Here is a 17,583-nt window from a genome sequence, read left to right as displayed (position 1 = left end):
AAGGTCACACAGGTAATCGGAGGCAGAGCTAGGGCTTAGCCCCTCCCCCCACACGCCTCTTCAATTTGCCATGGAACTTCGCAGTTCCTTCCTGTAAGGGTGGCCTTCGCCCGTCAGGAAGGGCCCACGGCCCACTCACTTTCCTCTGGCAGGGCGGTAATGGGGTGAGGTCACCTGGCGCACAGCGGCTTCCCCGGTGAGGGCCGTGAAGTCCTCACCTGGTCCTTCCTCTGGGAGAGACGCTGGTGGCAACAGCCATACAGGGCCGCGACGAGGAGCAGGAAGGATGCCATGCACACAATGGTGATGATGAGGGGCATGCTGAACCGGTCCTCCGTCTCTTCGGGTGGCCCTTGGTTCCCAAACTTCATGTTACTGACTCCCACCTGCCAGCAAGGAGGACGTTATGTGGCAGACAACAGAATGTGGGTCACTCCCACCCAGTTATGAGCTCTTCTGCTTGGCGTTTGTGGGGGCCTATCCCGTCACCCTGCTGTCGCCTCTCTAACCCTCCCGTCTTCCGGCTGCTTGCAAGCGGGAGGTCCTCCCACAGCGAGAGATACTGCAGAGCAGAGCAACTATAGACTTCTGAGGAAGGGGCTTCCGCCCCAGCACACAGAGGAGTCCACTTACCTCTTTCAGCTCGTCCCACTTGTCTTTCAGCGATTCATACGCATCCCTGGGCAGGAGGTTTGCTGTGGGGAGAGAGACGTTGCTGGTGGTCCAGCTCAGAGTGATGTGTAGGGGATGGAGACTGGGCCCCAAGAGGAGGACGCGCTGTACCTCAGTCTCCCGAGTGCGGTCTCTCTTGGGTGGCCCTGGGAGGGGGCGTGGCCTGACCCTTCTGAGGAAACACCGGCCCTGACCCATCTTCATGGCTCCTGAGCGGTCAGCCCCTGCCCCATTCCCACCCCACTTAGACCTCAGCACCCCCTACCCTCAACTCACTCTGGACAGCGATTTCTTTGACTGCCACTGCCTGGGAGTCTTGAATAGGTACCAGCCGTATATGGCACTTATCTTGAGCTGGGTTGAAGGCGGCTTTTGCTGCTCGGCACAGAAGCGTGACCAGTTTGTCATCCGAACTGCTGTTCCCCGCCTATTGTGGGGAGACCACAAGTGATTCCTCAGGGATCAGGACAGCAGCCTAGGCTTGTGGGGCTGCCCTTCGGAGCCAAGTTCAGGAGAATGCTTCTGCCTGGTGTGAACCTATTTCCCGCTTCCCTCAACTGGGGCCACTCCCAGGCCTGGTAGGGGTCACGGGTTATGTGCTGTGCTGGGCCAGTCCCTGCCTTCTCTGACTCCTGCAAATCTCTTCCCCCGGTCCCCTCACCCTGTTTATCTCATCTGTGGCTGAACAGGATCTTTCACCTGAGTGCCCCCTTCTCTCTTGGAGCTCTTCAGGGGTCATGACCTGATGCCCTTATCCTCTCCCTAGAAGGGCCTGAGGCGGCGCTGCCCAGCAGCCTGCCACTTGCCAGACCTGAGGAGGTGAAGCCCCAGCTCTCAGCCCAAGGTTATCTTTCTGAAAGTTGAAGCGTGCATGCCCTTCCCTAGACTAAGACTCTGGCCGTGAAGCCAGGGAAGGCCACCACTGAACAAGGGGACATGGGAGTGTCTTGAGGATGCACGTGGGGATGTCTTGGAGGGGGATCTTCTGTACCCCTCAGCAGACAGAGCACGGCTGACACGGCTTTAGTGCTGAGGGTGAGGAAGGAAAGTGTGGACAGCTTTTACCTGGTCCTGCCATGTCATCTAGAGTCACCCCAAGCTGTGTTTCTCTGACCTGATTTTGGAATAGGGTACTGAGGTGAAGAAAAGGACTCTTGGCATGGCTCACCTCGGGACCCCAAGCCATCCTGGGGTTTCTATCTGGGATTTCCTAGGCTTAGCAATCCCTCTGCCACCAACCTGCCTTTTACGGCACACGGAAAAAATGCTTCTCCCAACCAGTCACACAACCTGGCAAGTTTTAGCCAAAAAGAGAGCCTGAGAATGGCTGGGCATGCATCAGTGTGATTCTTGCCTTGTCCAATAAGCCCAGCCCCAGGGCAACACTGCTCCCCTTTAAAACTCCAGTCTAAACGTATGCTTTTGGAAAATTCCAGCAAAATGAGCACTCAGAAGAAAACAACTGTAAAAAAAAATACAGGCGGCATTAAAATGCTGTAAACCCAAGTTCTCCATCCTTTAGAAACCCTGTCGTACCGTTCTACTTCCTAGGGGGTGTTTGCAAAAGCAGTCACTGACCAGGAGAGGGCAGCCGTGAGCCACCCATCACTTGCACTCAGGAAGGCCCTTAATCCTCAAAGACTGGCTGGCTGCAGCGGCGGCGGCGGCGGCGGCAGCAACAACCCCCAACATAGCACTCCCTCTCACCAAATGTCCTCTGACACAAGCAGACGCTCCCACCCCAGCACACACACACACACACACACACACACACACACACACACACCACCCCCCCGAGTGTGGGCAATGCCTCCCCGATGCTCAGGAGCTCTGACCCCTCCGGCGAGAGCGAGATTATCTCCATGCTGTTCTTCCACTGAGACCGTCAGATGAATACAGGGACCAGCAAACAGAAAACCACAGACTATTAGGACAGGGAAAGTTAGTTAGGCTGACTGAGCCTCTTGTTTTCAGCCGGGGCCTCTGAAGCCCAAAGAGATCAACTTAACTAAATCACAGCCTGAACTAGGATTGAGGTCTCCAGACTCTGGGAACATGTGAATAATTACAGAGGGCAAGCCTAGGAGACCCGGGGACTTCTGGCCCTGCAGCAGCCCTGTGGGACTTGACTTAGGGGAATCTGAACTTCACTTTGTCTATCAGCTGGAAGGGGCCACTTCCCAAGGAAAGAGCAAGGGCAGGAAAATGAACACATTTCTCAGTCCATTTTCAGAAGGAACACTCCATTCCCTTCTACCTTCCCTACTCCTGCTGCTAAACCACAGTTTGGGGGTATAGATCAGGGCGGAGCCTAGATCAGCAGGATACTCACACAGAGGCTGGTTTTTGTGAAGTTCAGGATGAGCATCTTGTCAGTTAGCCTTTCGGGAGATTCGCACTTTATCTAGAAGAAGCCACTGGGATTCAGGTTCAGGCTGAGCCTGGTGGGGTCCCATCACTGACCCCTCCCTTCCTCCCCCCAGGGTGGGCGACACAAAGGAAGGAGCTCCTGGCAAGCTGGGGGTGTGACTGGACAGTTTCAGAGCCAGGTGTGTTACTGGCTGTCCAGCCCTCTAAGCCAGAATCTGGCAAAGCCAGAGAGAGGGGGTGATTGGATGACGGTTCCTAACAGCCCTCGCCAGAGGCTCTGGGCTGGAGGGACGAGTAGAAACACTTCTTAGAGCCCCTTCCATCTGAGCCTGGGCTCTCTTATCTGTCCCACCCCTGCTGGAAGTACCCTGTCATCCCCATGAGCCGAGGAAGGAGGAGGGATGTTGGAGACTCGGGGGGCAGTCGAAGCCAACTGAGTGCTGGGGCTTCTGGGTCCCTCGACTGGAGACGTGGCCACAGGTCCCGATGAAGGGCCTGCAGGCTGTGGAGCCTCCGACGAAGAGGTCCCAGGAACAGAGGAAGTCCCAGTGGCAGAGGAAGAGGTCCCGGTGGCGGAAGAAGAGGTCCCAGTGGCGGAAGAAGCGGTCCCAGTGGTGGAGGAAGAGGTCCCAGTGACAGCCGGCATCATGCTGGATTTCTGCAGATTTCCTTCTAAGGTAACCAGTGATGCTATAATTGGGAAAGCAAAGGCTCTGAGAAAAGAGGAGTGGTACCTTTAACAGCAGAGGGCAGTCTCTCTTGTTCTTAGTTCCTGGGGGTTCTTTGGCCTTATCCCCCACCTGGACCACAAGCTAGAGTAAGCAGGCTATGAGGAAGAAGGGGCAAACTGATGAAGCCATTTCCTGTACCGTATTCCAGGGTGGGTCAGACTGGACAAGCCAGGGTGAGACCCGATAAAAGAAGTCACAGTGACAGTGACATCAGCAGCGACAGCTAATACTCAACGGGCACTCACTGCATCTGGGGGACTGTCCTCTGTGCCTCCAGGGTTACCTTCTTAGTCAATCCTCACAACACCCCGACGAGGAAAGTACCATAAGCAACCCTCGTTTATAAATAAGCCAACTGGGCTCAGAGGGGCCTGATGATTTGCCCAAGGTCACATGTGAAGAAGCGGCACATCAGGAACTTGAATCCAGGTGTACCCGGCTCAGAGCCCTTGCTCTGACTGCAGGATGAGACCTCCTGCAGGAGAAGCAGGTGCGCTTAACATCAGGAGGCATTCTGACCACCTGCGGAGTTCTCGACAGTGCAGACCCTCAGGTCCACACCGAGAAATTCCGATTCAGTAGAGATCTGCCACGGGTCATGTTCTTGAGGCTCATGATCCATCCGTGGGTTTTAAAATTTATTTACTGGGTTAAGATCAGCACTTTTAAAAAGGAACCAAGGAAATGGGATGGAGTAGAAAATACTAGGGCCCTATCACATATGGTAAAATCAGCCCTGGTTAGTGAAACTCTTGTTATCAGTTACATGTGTTGTTACGTGTGTGTTCTACGTTTGTATTCCTGGATCATGGTGTAAAACTAAATAAAATGTATTTCCTACTGGAGACTGCCAGGTGGAGAAACACTGTTCTGAGTACTAATGCCCCACCACTGCAACTCCCCAAGTCTGACCCAGGAACAGACTGTTGGCTTATGCGTTCCACTGGGCAGGCCAGAACACTGGCCCCATCAGAACAACACGGCCCTGCTGGCCTCTGCTCGGCACTGAAGGGGGAACCCGAGCCTGAATGGAGGTGGTGTATTCACAGAATTCAACCCTAAATTCCATCTTCCAGCTGAGCAACTGTATGGAATGTAAGCATTCAGAAGTTTCTTCTTGCTTGGGGGGGAAAAAAAGGCATTACTTGGGGCGCCTGGCTGGCTTAGTCAGAAGAGCACGTGACTCTTGATCTCGGGGTGAGGGGTTCAAGCCCCACGCTGGGTGTGGAGCCTACTTAATTTTTAAAAAAGAAAAAAAAAAAAGCATGACTTACGTGGTGTGGTAGGTGTCCCGGGTAACGTGGAGCTGGGACCCGCCTTTGTGCCTGACCTACTTGAAGCTACTGTAGGGATTTTGCTTGGTCCCTCGGGAGGGCTCCCTGGAGGCTTCGAAGTAGCAGGGTTTGCACTTGGTTGGTGAGGGCCTGTTGGAGCGCTGCCGGTGGGGAGAGCAGAAGTGGGGCTGAGGGTGCTAACCCGATCTGGGGACGGAGAGGTCGCCTGCTCCTGGTCCTTAGTGGTCATGTGGCTGGTGGTAACACCCGGGCTACCCTGGGCTCCAGCTGTCTGGCTCTTCGTGGTTTCAGGCTGCATGGACTTAGTGGGTGGGCCAAGTGTCGTCTTGCTTAAACCCTGAGGCTCCTTTGCGCCGTCACCAGTTACGCTGGGCTTGCTGGAGGCCTTCGCATCTTCGTCCGTGGGCACGACAGCTGCACCTGGCCCGCCCGGGGCTGACGTGGGCCCCAAGGCAGGCACCGTGATGGGACTTCCGCTGGCGGCCACCGCCGTCACCCTTTTCTCAGTCTGTGTCGGAAGTGTGCTTACTGTAGTCTGGTCTGTGGCCCCCGCCGCCTCCCCGGCTGCTGGCGCCGGGATGGGCACGTTTGGGGCTGTAGGCTTTGTGGTGGTGGCCGGGCCACCACTGGGCTTGACGTCTGTTTACAAAGACAACACAGAAGCGAGTTAGGCTATCAGCTGGGAGTGTTTCTCTCCACTCTTCTCCAGCTCTTCCCCAGGATCTAGAGGCCTTGCTCCCACCACTGCCATGTGCCTTGGCTGAAGGCCTGGGTCTTCGATGTGCCTAGATTTTAGGAAGTTCAGGAAACCTCTCGGGACAACAAGAGCGAAGCAGAGGAAGTCAAGGGAAATTGTGCAGAAGAAAAAGGGCAGGCCGGCTAATCCCAGTGCACGTGGAAGCCTGCAGCCAATGCCCTGCCCCTCCCCCCATCCAGCGCCAGGCCCGCACGCACGCCCTTCACGGTTTCCACATGCCACCACAGAGCCAGGCCGCCCAGATCCCCTCTGCCCCCTTTTCCCCAGCTCCCAAGCACGTCACCCTGCAGGGGACGCAGCAGACTCATGCCTACTGAACTGCCCTGTCGTAGGCATGGCAAGAGAGACATGCCTCTGTTCTCAGGGAAGTATAATCTAGAAGGAGAAGCTGACAACAGTGACGTGACACCAACTGCCATTTAAGTACAATTGGGAGCCGTGCCAAGGAAAAGAAGTACAGCATGCTTTGACTCCGTCCAGCATGGTAGCTTAACCTTAGCAGGAGATCAGGGAAGGAAGGCCTTATTAATTTTATTCATTTGTTTAACAAGTTCTTTATGAAGGGAACTGTTAAGTGTGGGCCCTAGGATACAACGGTAAGACACATATGATCCAAACCCTCAGGGAGCTTATCTTCTGGTGGGCAAGACAGGAATTAAGTGGGACAGAACAACTAAACATCAAATCCTGGAGCCTGTCTGGGAGAAATGAACAAGAAAACGATACACAGAACAGGGGGTGGGGGCTGTTTAGACAGGGTGGTGAGGAGAGGCCTCTCAGGGATGCCCGTTCAGCTGAGACTTGCAGGATAACAAGAACAGTGTGGAGAGCAGGAGGAAATGTGGCCAGGCAGAAGAACAGAGCCTGCAAAGGCCCCAGAGCAGAGAAGACACGGGTGAATGGAGTTTGGGGGGGGGCGGTGTGTAGCAGGAAGCAGGGCTCAGAAAATCAGGGCCTTACAGGTAAAGGGCCAGGAACTTACGGTCTAGACCCTACGTTTTTGAGAATAAAAGGAGACTCTCTTAAAAATCATATCCTAGGTAAAATGAGACATAAGATCACCCTCCAGTAAAGATTTTGGACTTTAAGTGCAAAAAGAAGCCACAGAAGGTTTTAAGCAAAGAAGTTTTATAGGGTGATTTGCAAAGAAACACATTTGCTGCTCTGGGGGCTGTGGATTGGAAGGGAGAGCGTGTGGAAATGGGGAAGAAAGAGGCAAGGGCAGTAATCCAGATGGAATGGATGGCAGTCAGCTGTACAAAGTTATTGACAACAGAGACAAAAAGAGAATGGATCAAGATTCTATTTGGGGGGCACCTGGCTGACTCAGTTGGTAGGACCGTGTGACTCTTGATCTCAGGGCTGTAAGTTCAAGCCCCATATTGGGGGAGAGCTTACTTTTTAAGACTATATTTTGGAGACAGAATCAACTACTGATGGACTACTAAGTGACGAGAAGAGAGGAATCAGGATTGTTCCTGGTTTTCTGTTTGGAGCAGAAGGGCGAGAGTAGTGGGAAGAATGTAGTGGACCTTTACCATTCTTTTTTTTTAAAGATTTTATTTATTTATTTGTCAGAGAGAGAGAGCGTGCGCACACAAGTGGGGGGAGGGGCAGAGGGAGAAGAAGGCTCCCCGCTGAACAAGGAGCCCGACGCGGGACTTGATCCCAGGACCCCGGGACCATGACCTGAACCAAAGGCAGACGCCTAACCGACTGAGCCACCCAGGCATCCCATGGACCATCACCATTCTTTGTAGCCAATCAGAATCTATGCCATTTTTCTCCATTTGGGGAACTCCCCACATAATACAACGTTGATGGCAGCAGGATTTGTCTCCTCCTCGCCTATTATACACTGAAAATGACTGATATTTCCTTTTCTCGCCTCCCTTGTGACTAGAGCACAAGCATGTGCTAAGCTGTCATGAACTAGACACTTCCATCCCAGCCAGGGAGTGAAGGGGCAGTAGATGATAAGGAACGCTGATGGCAGTAACCATGAGATCATGCTCAAGTGCAAGCGGCAGTGGGGGGGACACCAGAGTGAGGATCCACAGCCAGCCCTGCAGCACCTACTGCTTGGCACTGCTGAGCAGTACCGGCCTCTTTGGACCACTTCTATAGCCTAACTTGGGGTGATATTAAAAGTAGCCCTAAATGTGGTCTCCAGCAATCCCGGTTCCTCCATAAGCTACACAGTAACCCAGTACATTTTACACATGCACACACACACACACGCACAATTTTGCTGCTGAAAAGCAGAAATTTGTATCAGGAGTGGTTGTAAGCAACAGGACTTCAAGGATTAGGTTTTGGGCTTTATTGGGTTTAAAGGCAGAATTCTGCAAGTATTAGGGGACATGACTCTAGTATCCTATGGCATCTTGTAGAGAAGCAGTCACATTATCACCTGTCATCTAGAATGAAGTACCATGAAGGGGCTTTGGTATTTGCTGACACAGAAGAGTATGAAGGGCACACATAAAAGGATATGTGTTAAAAATCAATGTACCATTATGGTTTGTCAGTGGTTTTTCCTTCTTAGTAGTCATAAAATAGTGGTGCTTCTTATAACTGATCATGTCATAATACTTTTTTGACAAGAGAGGAGATTACTGAGGGGGATACCAGCATATTTGAGGAATTAGGGGATGTGGAATAGGGTGGTCACTTCTTACTGTGGTGAATAGCTTAAAACAGGGTTTCTTAAACCCCAGAACTACTGACATTTTTTTGGCTAGGATATTTATTTGTTATAGGAGGTTGTCCTATGCATTATAGGATACTTAACAATATCCCTGGTCTCTATCCACTAGATGCAAGTAACATATACACACATCTCTCCCCAGTTGTGACAAACAAAAATGTCTTTATATATTGCCAAATATCCCCTGGAAGAGACAAAACCACTACCAGTGAAAACTGGCTTAAAGAAAGAGAATAGCAGGGGGGGCCTGGATGGCTCAGTTGGTAGAGCATGCAACTCTTGATCTTAGGGTCATGAGTTCAAGCCTTAATGGTAGGCGTAGACCTTACTTTAAAAAAAAAAAAAAAAAAGACAACAAATTCTAATTCCTAAATCCTCCTATCAAAGCACAGACTGAAAACCAGAGGCTTTCTGAGACTACAATAAAGGAATCTCTTCTTCTTTGCAGTTGAAGAGCAGAGAAGACCAAAAGACAAATGTAAAAGTTTGATCCCATGAGTTGCCAAATTACAGTGTTGGTTTAATTCATAACTTCACCAGGTCTCTCATGTGAAAAAAGGACCTTGGGAATTGTAATGGTGACATATGAGAGGATGCAGATGAATCAGGGTATCCATAAGTCTCAATCTGCAGTGGAGCTCACTTTGCCAGTATCCTCAACTGCTGTTCTCCTGGCTGCTGATGCCATTCCTGCCTTGCTTGAAAACTCTTAATAGGCTCACCTGAGCTCACTGACACAGAAGGCCACATTGCCTCATCATCTCTTCAACTCTTCACTTTTTCCAAACCTATAACAATAATCAGACTCCAGTGTGCCCAGAAAGACAAATACAGAGTCTGCCCCAGGAGGAGGCTTACACACAGAAATATCTGTAATAACTCTAGCAAATAACTCCAGCAATATATATATTGGTTATACAATATGAGTGTGCTAGATCAAGGACGGGTAATGATATCACGCTGAATTTATCAATATGGGTAGGCATACCAGAGATTTTAGATTCAATATGCTGACTTAAGCAGTCAGAAGTAGTAGTTCTAGTTGTTTTCTTAGTTGGTGAACTGAAACCTAGACTCAATTGTAGTCTACATTAAATAAAGTTAAGTTGCCAAAAATTCCCTGGAATAATGAATAAGAAATCTGAAATCTTAGAGAGATACAAGTGTTAGAATGGTTTATCACGGGGGCGCCTGGGTGGCTCAGTTGGTTAAGCTGCCCCGCTCTTGGTTTCGGCTCGGGTCATGGTCTCGTGGTTGTGGGATGGAGCCCCACATTGCGCTCTGCACTGGGCACGGAGTCTGCTTCAGATTCTCTCTCCCTCTCTCTGCCCCTCCCCCACCCTGCTTGCACGTGTGCTCACTCTCTCTCATTCTCTCTCTCTCAAATAAATAAATCTTTAAAAAAAAGAATGGTTTATCATGTGTAATCTGCTCACTCACACTTTTTTCCTTAGAAGAGCTCTAATGACACCTGCTTCACCAAGGCTTTGAGAACTACTATATTTCATGAGTTCTGAGATGCACATGTTTTCATGTCTGTGAAATGAGAATGTTTTATAAGTTACTGTAGATCACACTTTGACAGTGGTCTTTTGTTTTTCTAAGTGGTTCATAAAATTAATAGTTCATCTTATCACTGAGAGTATCTTTGATTTGATTAAATTTGGGATATTGTTGAGGAGACTAGTAGCATATTCTAAGAGATCGTTGTGGCTGTTCTTCATTGGCCGGGTGTGCTAGTAGGGGATAATGCTGACTTCAGTGGGGATGGACACCAGGTTCCTTGGGTAGCAGTAGAGACATGAGTAGAATTCCATTTCCAGGAAAAAAGGTGGGTATAATACCATAATGGATGGCAGGACCACCATGGTAATCAGAATAATCTAACAAAAGGAATTTTGGACAGGGGCTAATAATCGTGTGTTCTTTAGGGGCAGCCCACTAACATCCCACCTCAAGACTCAGCAAACTGTGACCTGTGTCAAATCACCACAGTAGAGAACACAGCCAGCCACTCATCCAATTCCCAGGACTGAATCTTTCCATAAACTCAGGGTACCCTGACTGAAATATGTATTTGTTTCCAAGACTGCTGTATCAAATGACCAAAACCCAGGTGGCTTAAAACAACATAAATGTATTCTCTCATGGTTCTAGAGTCTAGAAATCCAAAATTGGCAGGGCCATGCTTCCTCTGAAGGCACTCGGGAAGAATCTTTCTTTGCTTCTTTGTGGCAATCTTTGGTATTCCTTGGCTTGCTGTCATATCCCTCCAATTATGGCTCCATCATCACATCATGGATGCCTTCTTCCCTGTGTGTGTCCCCTTTTATAAGGACACTAGTCTTTGGATTTAGGGTTCACCCTGATCCAGTAGGACCTAACCCAGGATGATCTTAACTTGATTATATCTGCAAAGTCCCTATTTCCAAATAAAGTCACATTCGCTGGTACTAAGTACTGGGGATTAGGACTTGAACACATCTTTCGGGAGAGGACACTATTCAACCTCATAATCTGCTCCCCCAACCCCACTTATTTCACTATAAAAACCAGGGTTCTTAGTTTCAAATATTAGAAATCAACTAATGGAACCCTGTGTGCCCCTCGGTTGAGCAGTGGCTTTCTATGGGCTCCTCTGCAAATGGGCTCTGTGCCTAGCAACCCTGTCCCCACCACCCGTGATCACACGCCGAGGCTGGGGGGGGGGGGGGGCGTTGGTCACCGCTGAGGTTTCCACCAGCCCACAAACAACAGCAAGGCAGCCACCTCATTCAGTGGCTCGCTTGTGGCCACCCACAGCTATGACTGGCGCCGCCTGCGTTCCCTTCCAGTAACAGCTCCTGCGGAAGTGCAGAGTATCCTGGGGAAGCCATCCCTCACCACCCCAGCTTCCCCAAGGCCGACCCGATCACTGGTGGGCAAGCTTCTTTTTCGGGAAGTCCACTCTCCCATTCATGGCTACAGTGTTAGAGTCCCAAAACGCTTGGAATCTCCCCAGGCCTCCAGCAGGACGATCACCTGTGACTTGGCTCCAGAAACCATGAGGAAGCAGCCTGTGGCCAGCCTAGCAAAGCCAACACCGGGCCCCGATCCTGAGTGGCCACCACCAGCCACCAGGCTTCAGGAGGCACTAGGCTCATCAGAGGCCCCCCTCCCCCCTCACCTCCTCCCCTTGCTGTAGACTAGGCAGGCTGCAGCAAGCAGAAGCAGTTGGGTTCTTTTTTTCTTTTTTTTTTCCTGCAGTTGGGTTCTTTTATATCAAAACAGTGAAACACCAAAAAGGAAGTTGAGAGAACCCCACTCTTTACTATCCAAGCCACATGCAAGCCTTCCTGACACCCTGTAACTCCATGCCTTCCACCAAGTGGAAAATAAACTCCAAGCAGCCAGTAAAAAAAAAAATAATAATCATCATTTTGCTAACAGAATCACTTAAGATGGCTAAAGAATCAGGCTTAGGGGGCACCTGGGTGGCTCAGTTAAGCATCTGCCTTCGGCTCAGGTCATGATCTCAGGGTCCTGGGATCGAGCCCCACATCGGGCTCCCTGCTCAGGGAGGAGTCTGCTTCTCCCTCTCCCTTTGCCGCTCCCCCCCTCCCACTCATGCTTTCTCTCTCTCTCAACTAAAATCTTAAAACAACAACAACAAAAAAAAAATTTAAAGACTGGGATAAAAATCCTTGCATTCCAGATCTATCCCAAGAGGTCCATCCATAATCCTCGTCCATAAACTTCCTTGCACCGATTCCCTATTCTTGTTCCTTCTGAGTTCCTAACCTTCTATTTAAAAATCATTAGCTACTACCTGTGAATCTGGTCAGATCCTCACCTCAGTATAGCTGGCCTTCAAAAAACCCCAAAAAACAAAAAAACAAAACAAAACAAAAAACTGACCATGAAATGAACTATTCAAAGTCTTGCCCATTGGAAGAACTTTCCTTCCTTACATTACTTCAGTGTCTCCCCTAAACAGGGCTATTATCCCACATCAGTCCACTCTTGCCTGCTCCAGCATATTATACACATAAACATAACTTGGCTTTATTCACTCCTCAGACAACTGATCACAGGGAACTATTCTCTTTGGGACCTTTGGGGATGAGCTCAGGGAAAGGTGGCAGTATGGCAGGAATAGGCATGCTGAGGGCATGAGCCACATTGCAATTTACAATGTATACTTCCTTAGGACCTGCTCAGATCTGGTCCTGTATATACTCTTCAATTTCATAATGGAAAGCTGCAAAATAAACCCCCCCAAAATAGGAGGAATGAAATAATAAAGATAAAAGCAGAAATTAGTGAAACAGAAAACAAAAGACAATAGCAAATATCAACAAAGTCAAAAAGTATTTTCTTTTTTTTAATATAGGAAATTTATTTTTTTTATTACTCATTTTTTTTCTTACATAATCTCTACACCCAACATGGGGCTCAAACTCATGACTCAAGAGTCGGATGCTCTAAGCCAGCCAGATGCCTCCAAACAGACTTTCTTTAAAAACTAATAAAATAGTAAAGACTTTGGTGAGGTTGATCAAAGGGGAAAACAACCCAGAATGCATAAATACAAAATACGAGGTATAAAAATAATAAAAGACATTTATAGCATAGGCTATTATGAGCAAATGCTGATAAATTTGAAGCAGATTAGATGGACACATTCCTAAGAAAATACAACTTACCCGAGTGACTTAAGAAGAAACAGACATAATAATTTGTCCTATATGCATAAAGAAATTGAATTGGTAGTTAACACTTTTCTCAAATAGGAAATCTAAGCCTGGATTCAAGGATCAAATAATTCTAGCCTTTTACATGAACTTCTCTATAGCATAGTCTGTTCTGCCTTAATATGTGTGTCTGTTAAAAGAACTAGTTCATACACAGTGATCAATCAACAAGACACAAAAAGTACACACCAAAGAAAAAGACTGATAAATTTGGCTTCATCAAAATGAAGAATCTGTGTGCATCAAAAGAACCCCAGGAGGGTGCCTGGGTGGCTCAGTTGTTAAGTGTCTGCCTTCAGCTCAGGTCGTGATTCCAGGGTCCTGGGTGGAGCCCCGCATCAGGCTCCCTGCTCAGTGAGGAGTCTGCTTCTCCCTCTACCCTTAGCTCATGCGTTCTCACACACTCTCTCTCTCTGTCAAATAAATAAAATCTTTTAAAAAAAGAACCCTAGGACTTCCAGTTTCAGTCAATGAGAACAGAGAGCCGGAAAGAACACTGCTCCCACCCTTTCAGCAAGAAAAAAGCTGGAGAAACAGAAAATTAATGACTTTTCTTGAACCACGGGAGAACTGAGGTTGTGGGCAAACAACTCTCCTGAAAAGTGGAGACAGGCAACTGCAGGGAGAAAGGGGACCCAAGTATTTGTGTGCATGGGACAGAGTTCGGTTAATGGTTGCTAAAGTTTTACTATGGGCTACTCTGAAGCCTGGGGAGCTGCTGACTTGGGAAGGTCCCCACTCTGTGTAGGCTTTCTCCCCCCAGGAACCCCACCAGGAGCTCATGAGGAAGCCTGGGGAGAACCCTGAGAAAGTTCCCCCGTGGGGCTGGCTAGGGGAAGAAAACAGTAGTCACTGCTGAAACTCCATATAGCCCCATGCCCCCTAGGGGAAAAAAGCCTTACTTTCGGGGAAAAGGCCAACAAAGTCTGTAGCCCGAGGACACTGGTGGAAACCCACCCAAACTGGGAAGGAAAATGATAGCCACCAATGAGACCCTGCCCAGATTCACCTCTCCTATTTCTTCTAGGAAACAGAAGCATTAACTGCAGGAGAAAGGCAAAAAATTATAGCCTGAGGGCACTCATGGAAACCCACTGCAGCTGGGAAAGGGAACAGGAAAAATAAAAAAGCTCTTTACCCCTAGGGAGGGCAGGGATACGTGCTAAGTCCAGCATAACTTCTAGAAAAGAGACAGAGCACCAATGATGGCCACACCCTCAAGCCCCAGGTTCCAGCGCCTTTGTAAGAATCACGTTTAAGCAAAACATCAGAGAATGTCCTTCTCCCTGCCACTAACCCAAAGTGCTAGCAAACAGCAAGTGTGAAGTAAAAATAAGTCGAATAGGGGCGCCTGGGTGGCTCAGTCAGTTAAGAGTCTGCCTTTGGCTCAGGTCATGATCTCAGGGTCCTGGGATCAAGCCCCAAGTTGGGCTCCCTGCTCGGTGGGAAGCCTGCCTCTCCCTCTCCATCTGCCTCTCCCTCTCCATCTGCCTCTCCCCCAGCTCATGTTCTCTCTCGCTCTCAAATAAATAAATAAAATCTTAAAAAAAAATAAGTTGAATACAGCTGGAGGGAATTGTGAAAGACAGACTCTCTGCAGAGCAGCAAAAAGGGAAGACTTACAGCCAAACAAGGAGACAAACAGAGGTATTACTTGGGGGATTTGCAGCCTGTGGTGCAACAAGTTTTAAATGAAGCCCAACTCCTCACTAAATTAACACAAATCCTCACAATGAAGACACAGCAGAAGAAAAGCCACAGGCTGGGCAAACACCAATCTAATCTCTGTCTCTGTGGATTTGCCTGTTCTGGACATATAATGAAGAGTCTCTCGTGACTGGCTTTTTCCAGTTTAGTTTCACCCATGTTAAAGCAGGTGTCAGTTCTGTATTTCTTTTGATTGCTGAGTGATACTCCAGTGTATGGACATACCACATTTTGTTTATCCATTTATCAGTTGATGCACATTTGGGTTGTTTCAACTTTTGGCCATTTGAATAATGCTACTACGAACATTTGTGTACAAGTTTCTGCGTAGACATATGTTTTTGTTTCTCTTGGATATATACTTAGGAGTGGAATTTCTAGATCATATGGTAACTCTGTATTTAGTACTGAGGAACTGCCAAACTGTGACTGCACCATATTACGTGCCCACGAGCAGTGGATGAGGGTTCCAATTTCTCCGCCTCCTCAGCAACAACTGTTATCATCTGTCTTTCATTACAGCCATTTTACTGGGCATGAAGTGGTATCCTGTTATGGTTTTAATTTGTATTTCCCTAATGACTAATCAAACCCAGCAATATATAAAAAGGGTAATACATCATGATCAAGCAAGGTTCATCTCATGGCTAATTCAGTACTTGAAAATCGAAGCAAATCACCGTATTAACAACAAAATGAAAAACCATATGATCATCTCAATATATGCAGAAAAATCACTTGACAAAATTCATCATTCATTTATGATTTTTTAAAAATCTGAGCAAACTAGGAATAGAAGGGAATTCTCCTAACCTAATAAATGATATCTTCAAATTAAGCCAATAGCTAATATACTTCATGTGGAGAGACTGAATGCTTTGCCCTTAAATTTGGGAACAAGGCAAGGATGTCCTCTGTCACCACTATTTAACAATTGTACTAGAAGTCCTAGCCAGTTCAATAAGGGGGGGGAACGCTCCTTAAATAACTTAAACTGAACAATAAAAAGATAAATCCATTTTTTTTAGCGTGCAAAAGATCTAGAAGGAAAAATTACCAAAGAAGATATACAGATGGCAAATAAGCATATGAAAAGATGTTCAATGTCATTAGGCAAATGCAAATTAGAGCTACCCTGCAATGCCATTACACACCTATTAATGGCTAAAAACAATCTGACAAGGCCAAATGTTAAACAGGAGCTCTTATACGTTGCTAGCAAGAATGCAAAACAGGACTGCCACTTTGGAAAACAGTGTAACAGTTTCTTTTAGTTAGGCATACAATTGCCATACCATCCAGCGAGTATATTCTTAGTATTTACCCCAAAGGACTAGAAACTTGTGGTCACTCAAGAACCTATATGCAAATGTTTATCACAGCTTTATTCATCATCAAACTGGAAACAACCAAGATATCCTTCAGCAAAGGAATTGATAAAACAAACTGTCATACATCCATACAATGACTACTTAGCAATAAAAAGGAACTACTGATTCACATTACAGGGATGAATCCAAAAGATATTTTAAGTGAAAGAAGCCAGAAGACTACAAGTGTTTGAGGCCATTTATATGATATTATGGAAAAGGCAAAAGTGTAGGAATAGAAAAGAAGTCAGTGGTTAAGGGAAAGAAGAACTGACTTAGGACAATGGAACTGTTGTTCTTTTTTTTTAAGATTTTTTTTTTTTTAAGTAATCTCTACACCCAACTGCGGGGCTCGAACCTACAACCTTGAGATCAGGAGTAGCATGCTCTACGGACTGAGCCAGCCAGGGGTCCCTGGAACTGTCCTATGTAGTACTGCAGTTATGGATACAAGACTGTATTTGCTGAAACCCATAGAATCGAATACCCCAAAGAATTAAATTTACGTAGCGCAAATTTAGAAAAAAAATAACTGAAATGTTCAGGAAACCCTAGGATGTAATGGAGACTATGAAAATAAATTTAGCTATGTTGCAAATGTATAACATAACCTCATTGGAGGGATGGGGGAACACAGTTGACCAAAGTAACTGAAAAATAGTTTATTGGCTGGGTACTGTAAAGCTAAAGACAAAAAGAAGTGGATTCAAAGGGGTAAATTTCTTCCTCAGGAGAGTATGGGTTGTCAATTAAAAATCTACTTTATGGGGAAGCCTGGGTGGCTCAGTTGGTTAAGCGTCTGCCTTCGGCTCAGGTCACGATCCGAGGATGCTGGGATGGAGTCCTGCATCAGGCTCCCCGCTCAGTGAGGAGCCTCTCCCTCTGCCTCTGCCGGCAGCTCCCCCTGCTTGTGCTCTCTCTCTCTCTCTCTCTCTCTCTGTGTCTCTCTCTGACAAATAAAGTAAAATAAAATAAATCTACTTTATGTGTATACCAAGGTTGGTAAATAAGAAAATAAATGATGAATAACACAAGCCAGGTTTCTCACTGTCAGAGAAAGAAGTTGCAAATAAGAAGGCAGGTGGGGAGGAAGCTAAATGAACCCTGTGATGTTTGATTAGTGACAGATGTCACTATGAACTCATGGGTTAACATATGTATACAGAGAGATAAAGAAATATACAGATGAACGTGCGTACACAGGGGTAAGTACACATTTATTTCTTAGCACTCCACCG

General features: G+C 47.5%; 1 protein-coding gene across 1 annotated transcript in view; it reads right to left on the bottom strand.

Moving 5' to 3' along the window:
- PODXL (podocalyxin like) overlaps positions 1-17,583 on the bottom strand; it is a 47,882-nt gene that overhangs the window by 6,257 nt on the left and 24,042 nt on the right. Inside the window, exons 2-7 of the mRNA XM_032401554.1 lie at positions 5,048-5,707; positions 3,410-3,732; positions 3,005-3,076; positions 949-1,099; positions 634-695; positions 219-386 (exon numbers count right to left, since the gene is read on the bottom strand). Coding sequence (XP_032257445.1) covers positions 219-386; positions 634-695; positions 949-1,099; positions 3,005-3,076; positions 3,410-3,732; positions 5,048-5,707 — 1,436 coding nt within the window. The remainder of the gene's footprint in view (positions 1-218; positions 387-633; positions 696-948; positions 1,100-3,004; positions 3,077-3,409; positions 3,733-5,047; positions 5,708-17,583) is intronic.

This window comes from Phoca vitulina, unplaced genomic scaffold, assembly GCF_004348235.1.
Source record: "Phoca vitulina isolate PV1807 unplaced genomic scaffold, GSC_HSeal_1.0 scaffold4, whole genome shotgun sequence".
Classification (NCBI taxonomy): Eukaryota; Metazoa; Chordata; class Mammalia; order Carnivora; family Phocidae; genus Phoca; species Phoca vitulina.
This window is presented reverse-complemented; position numbering and strand designations above follow the sequence as displayed.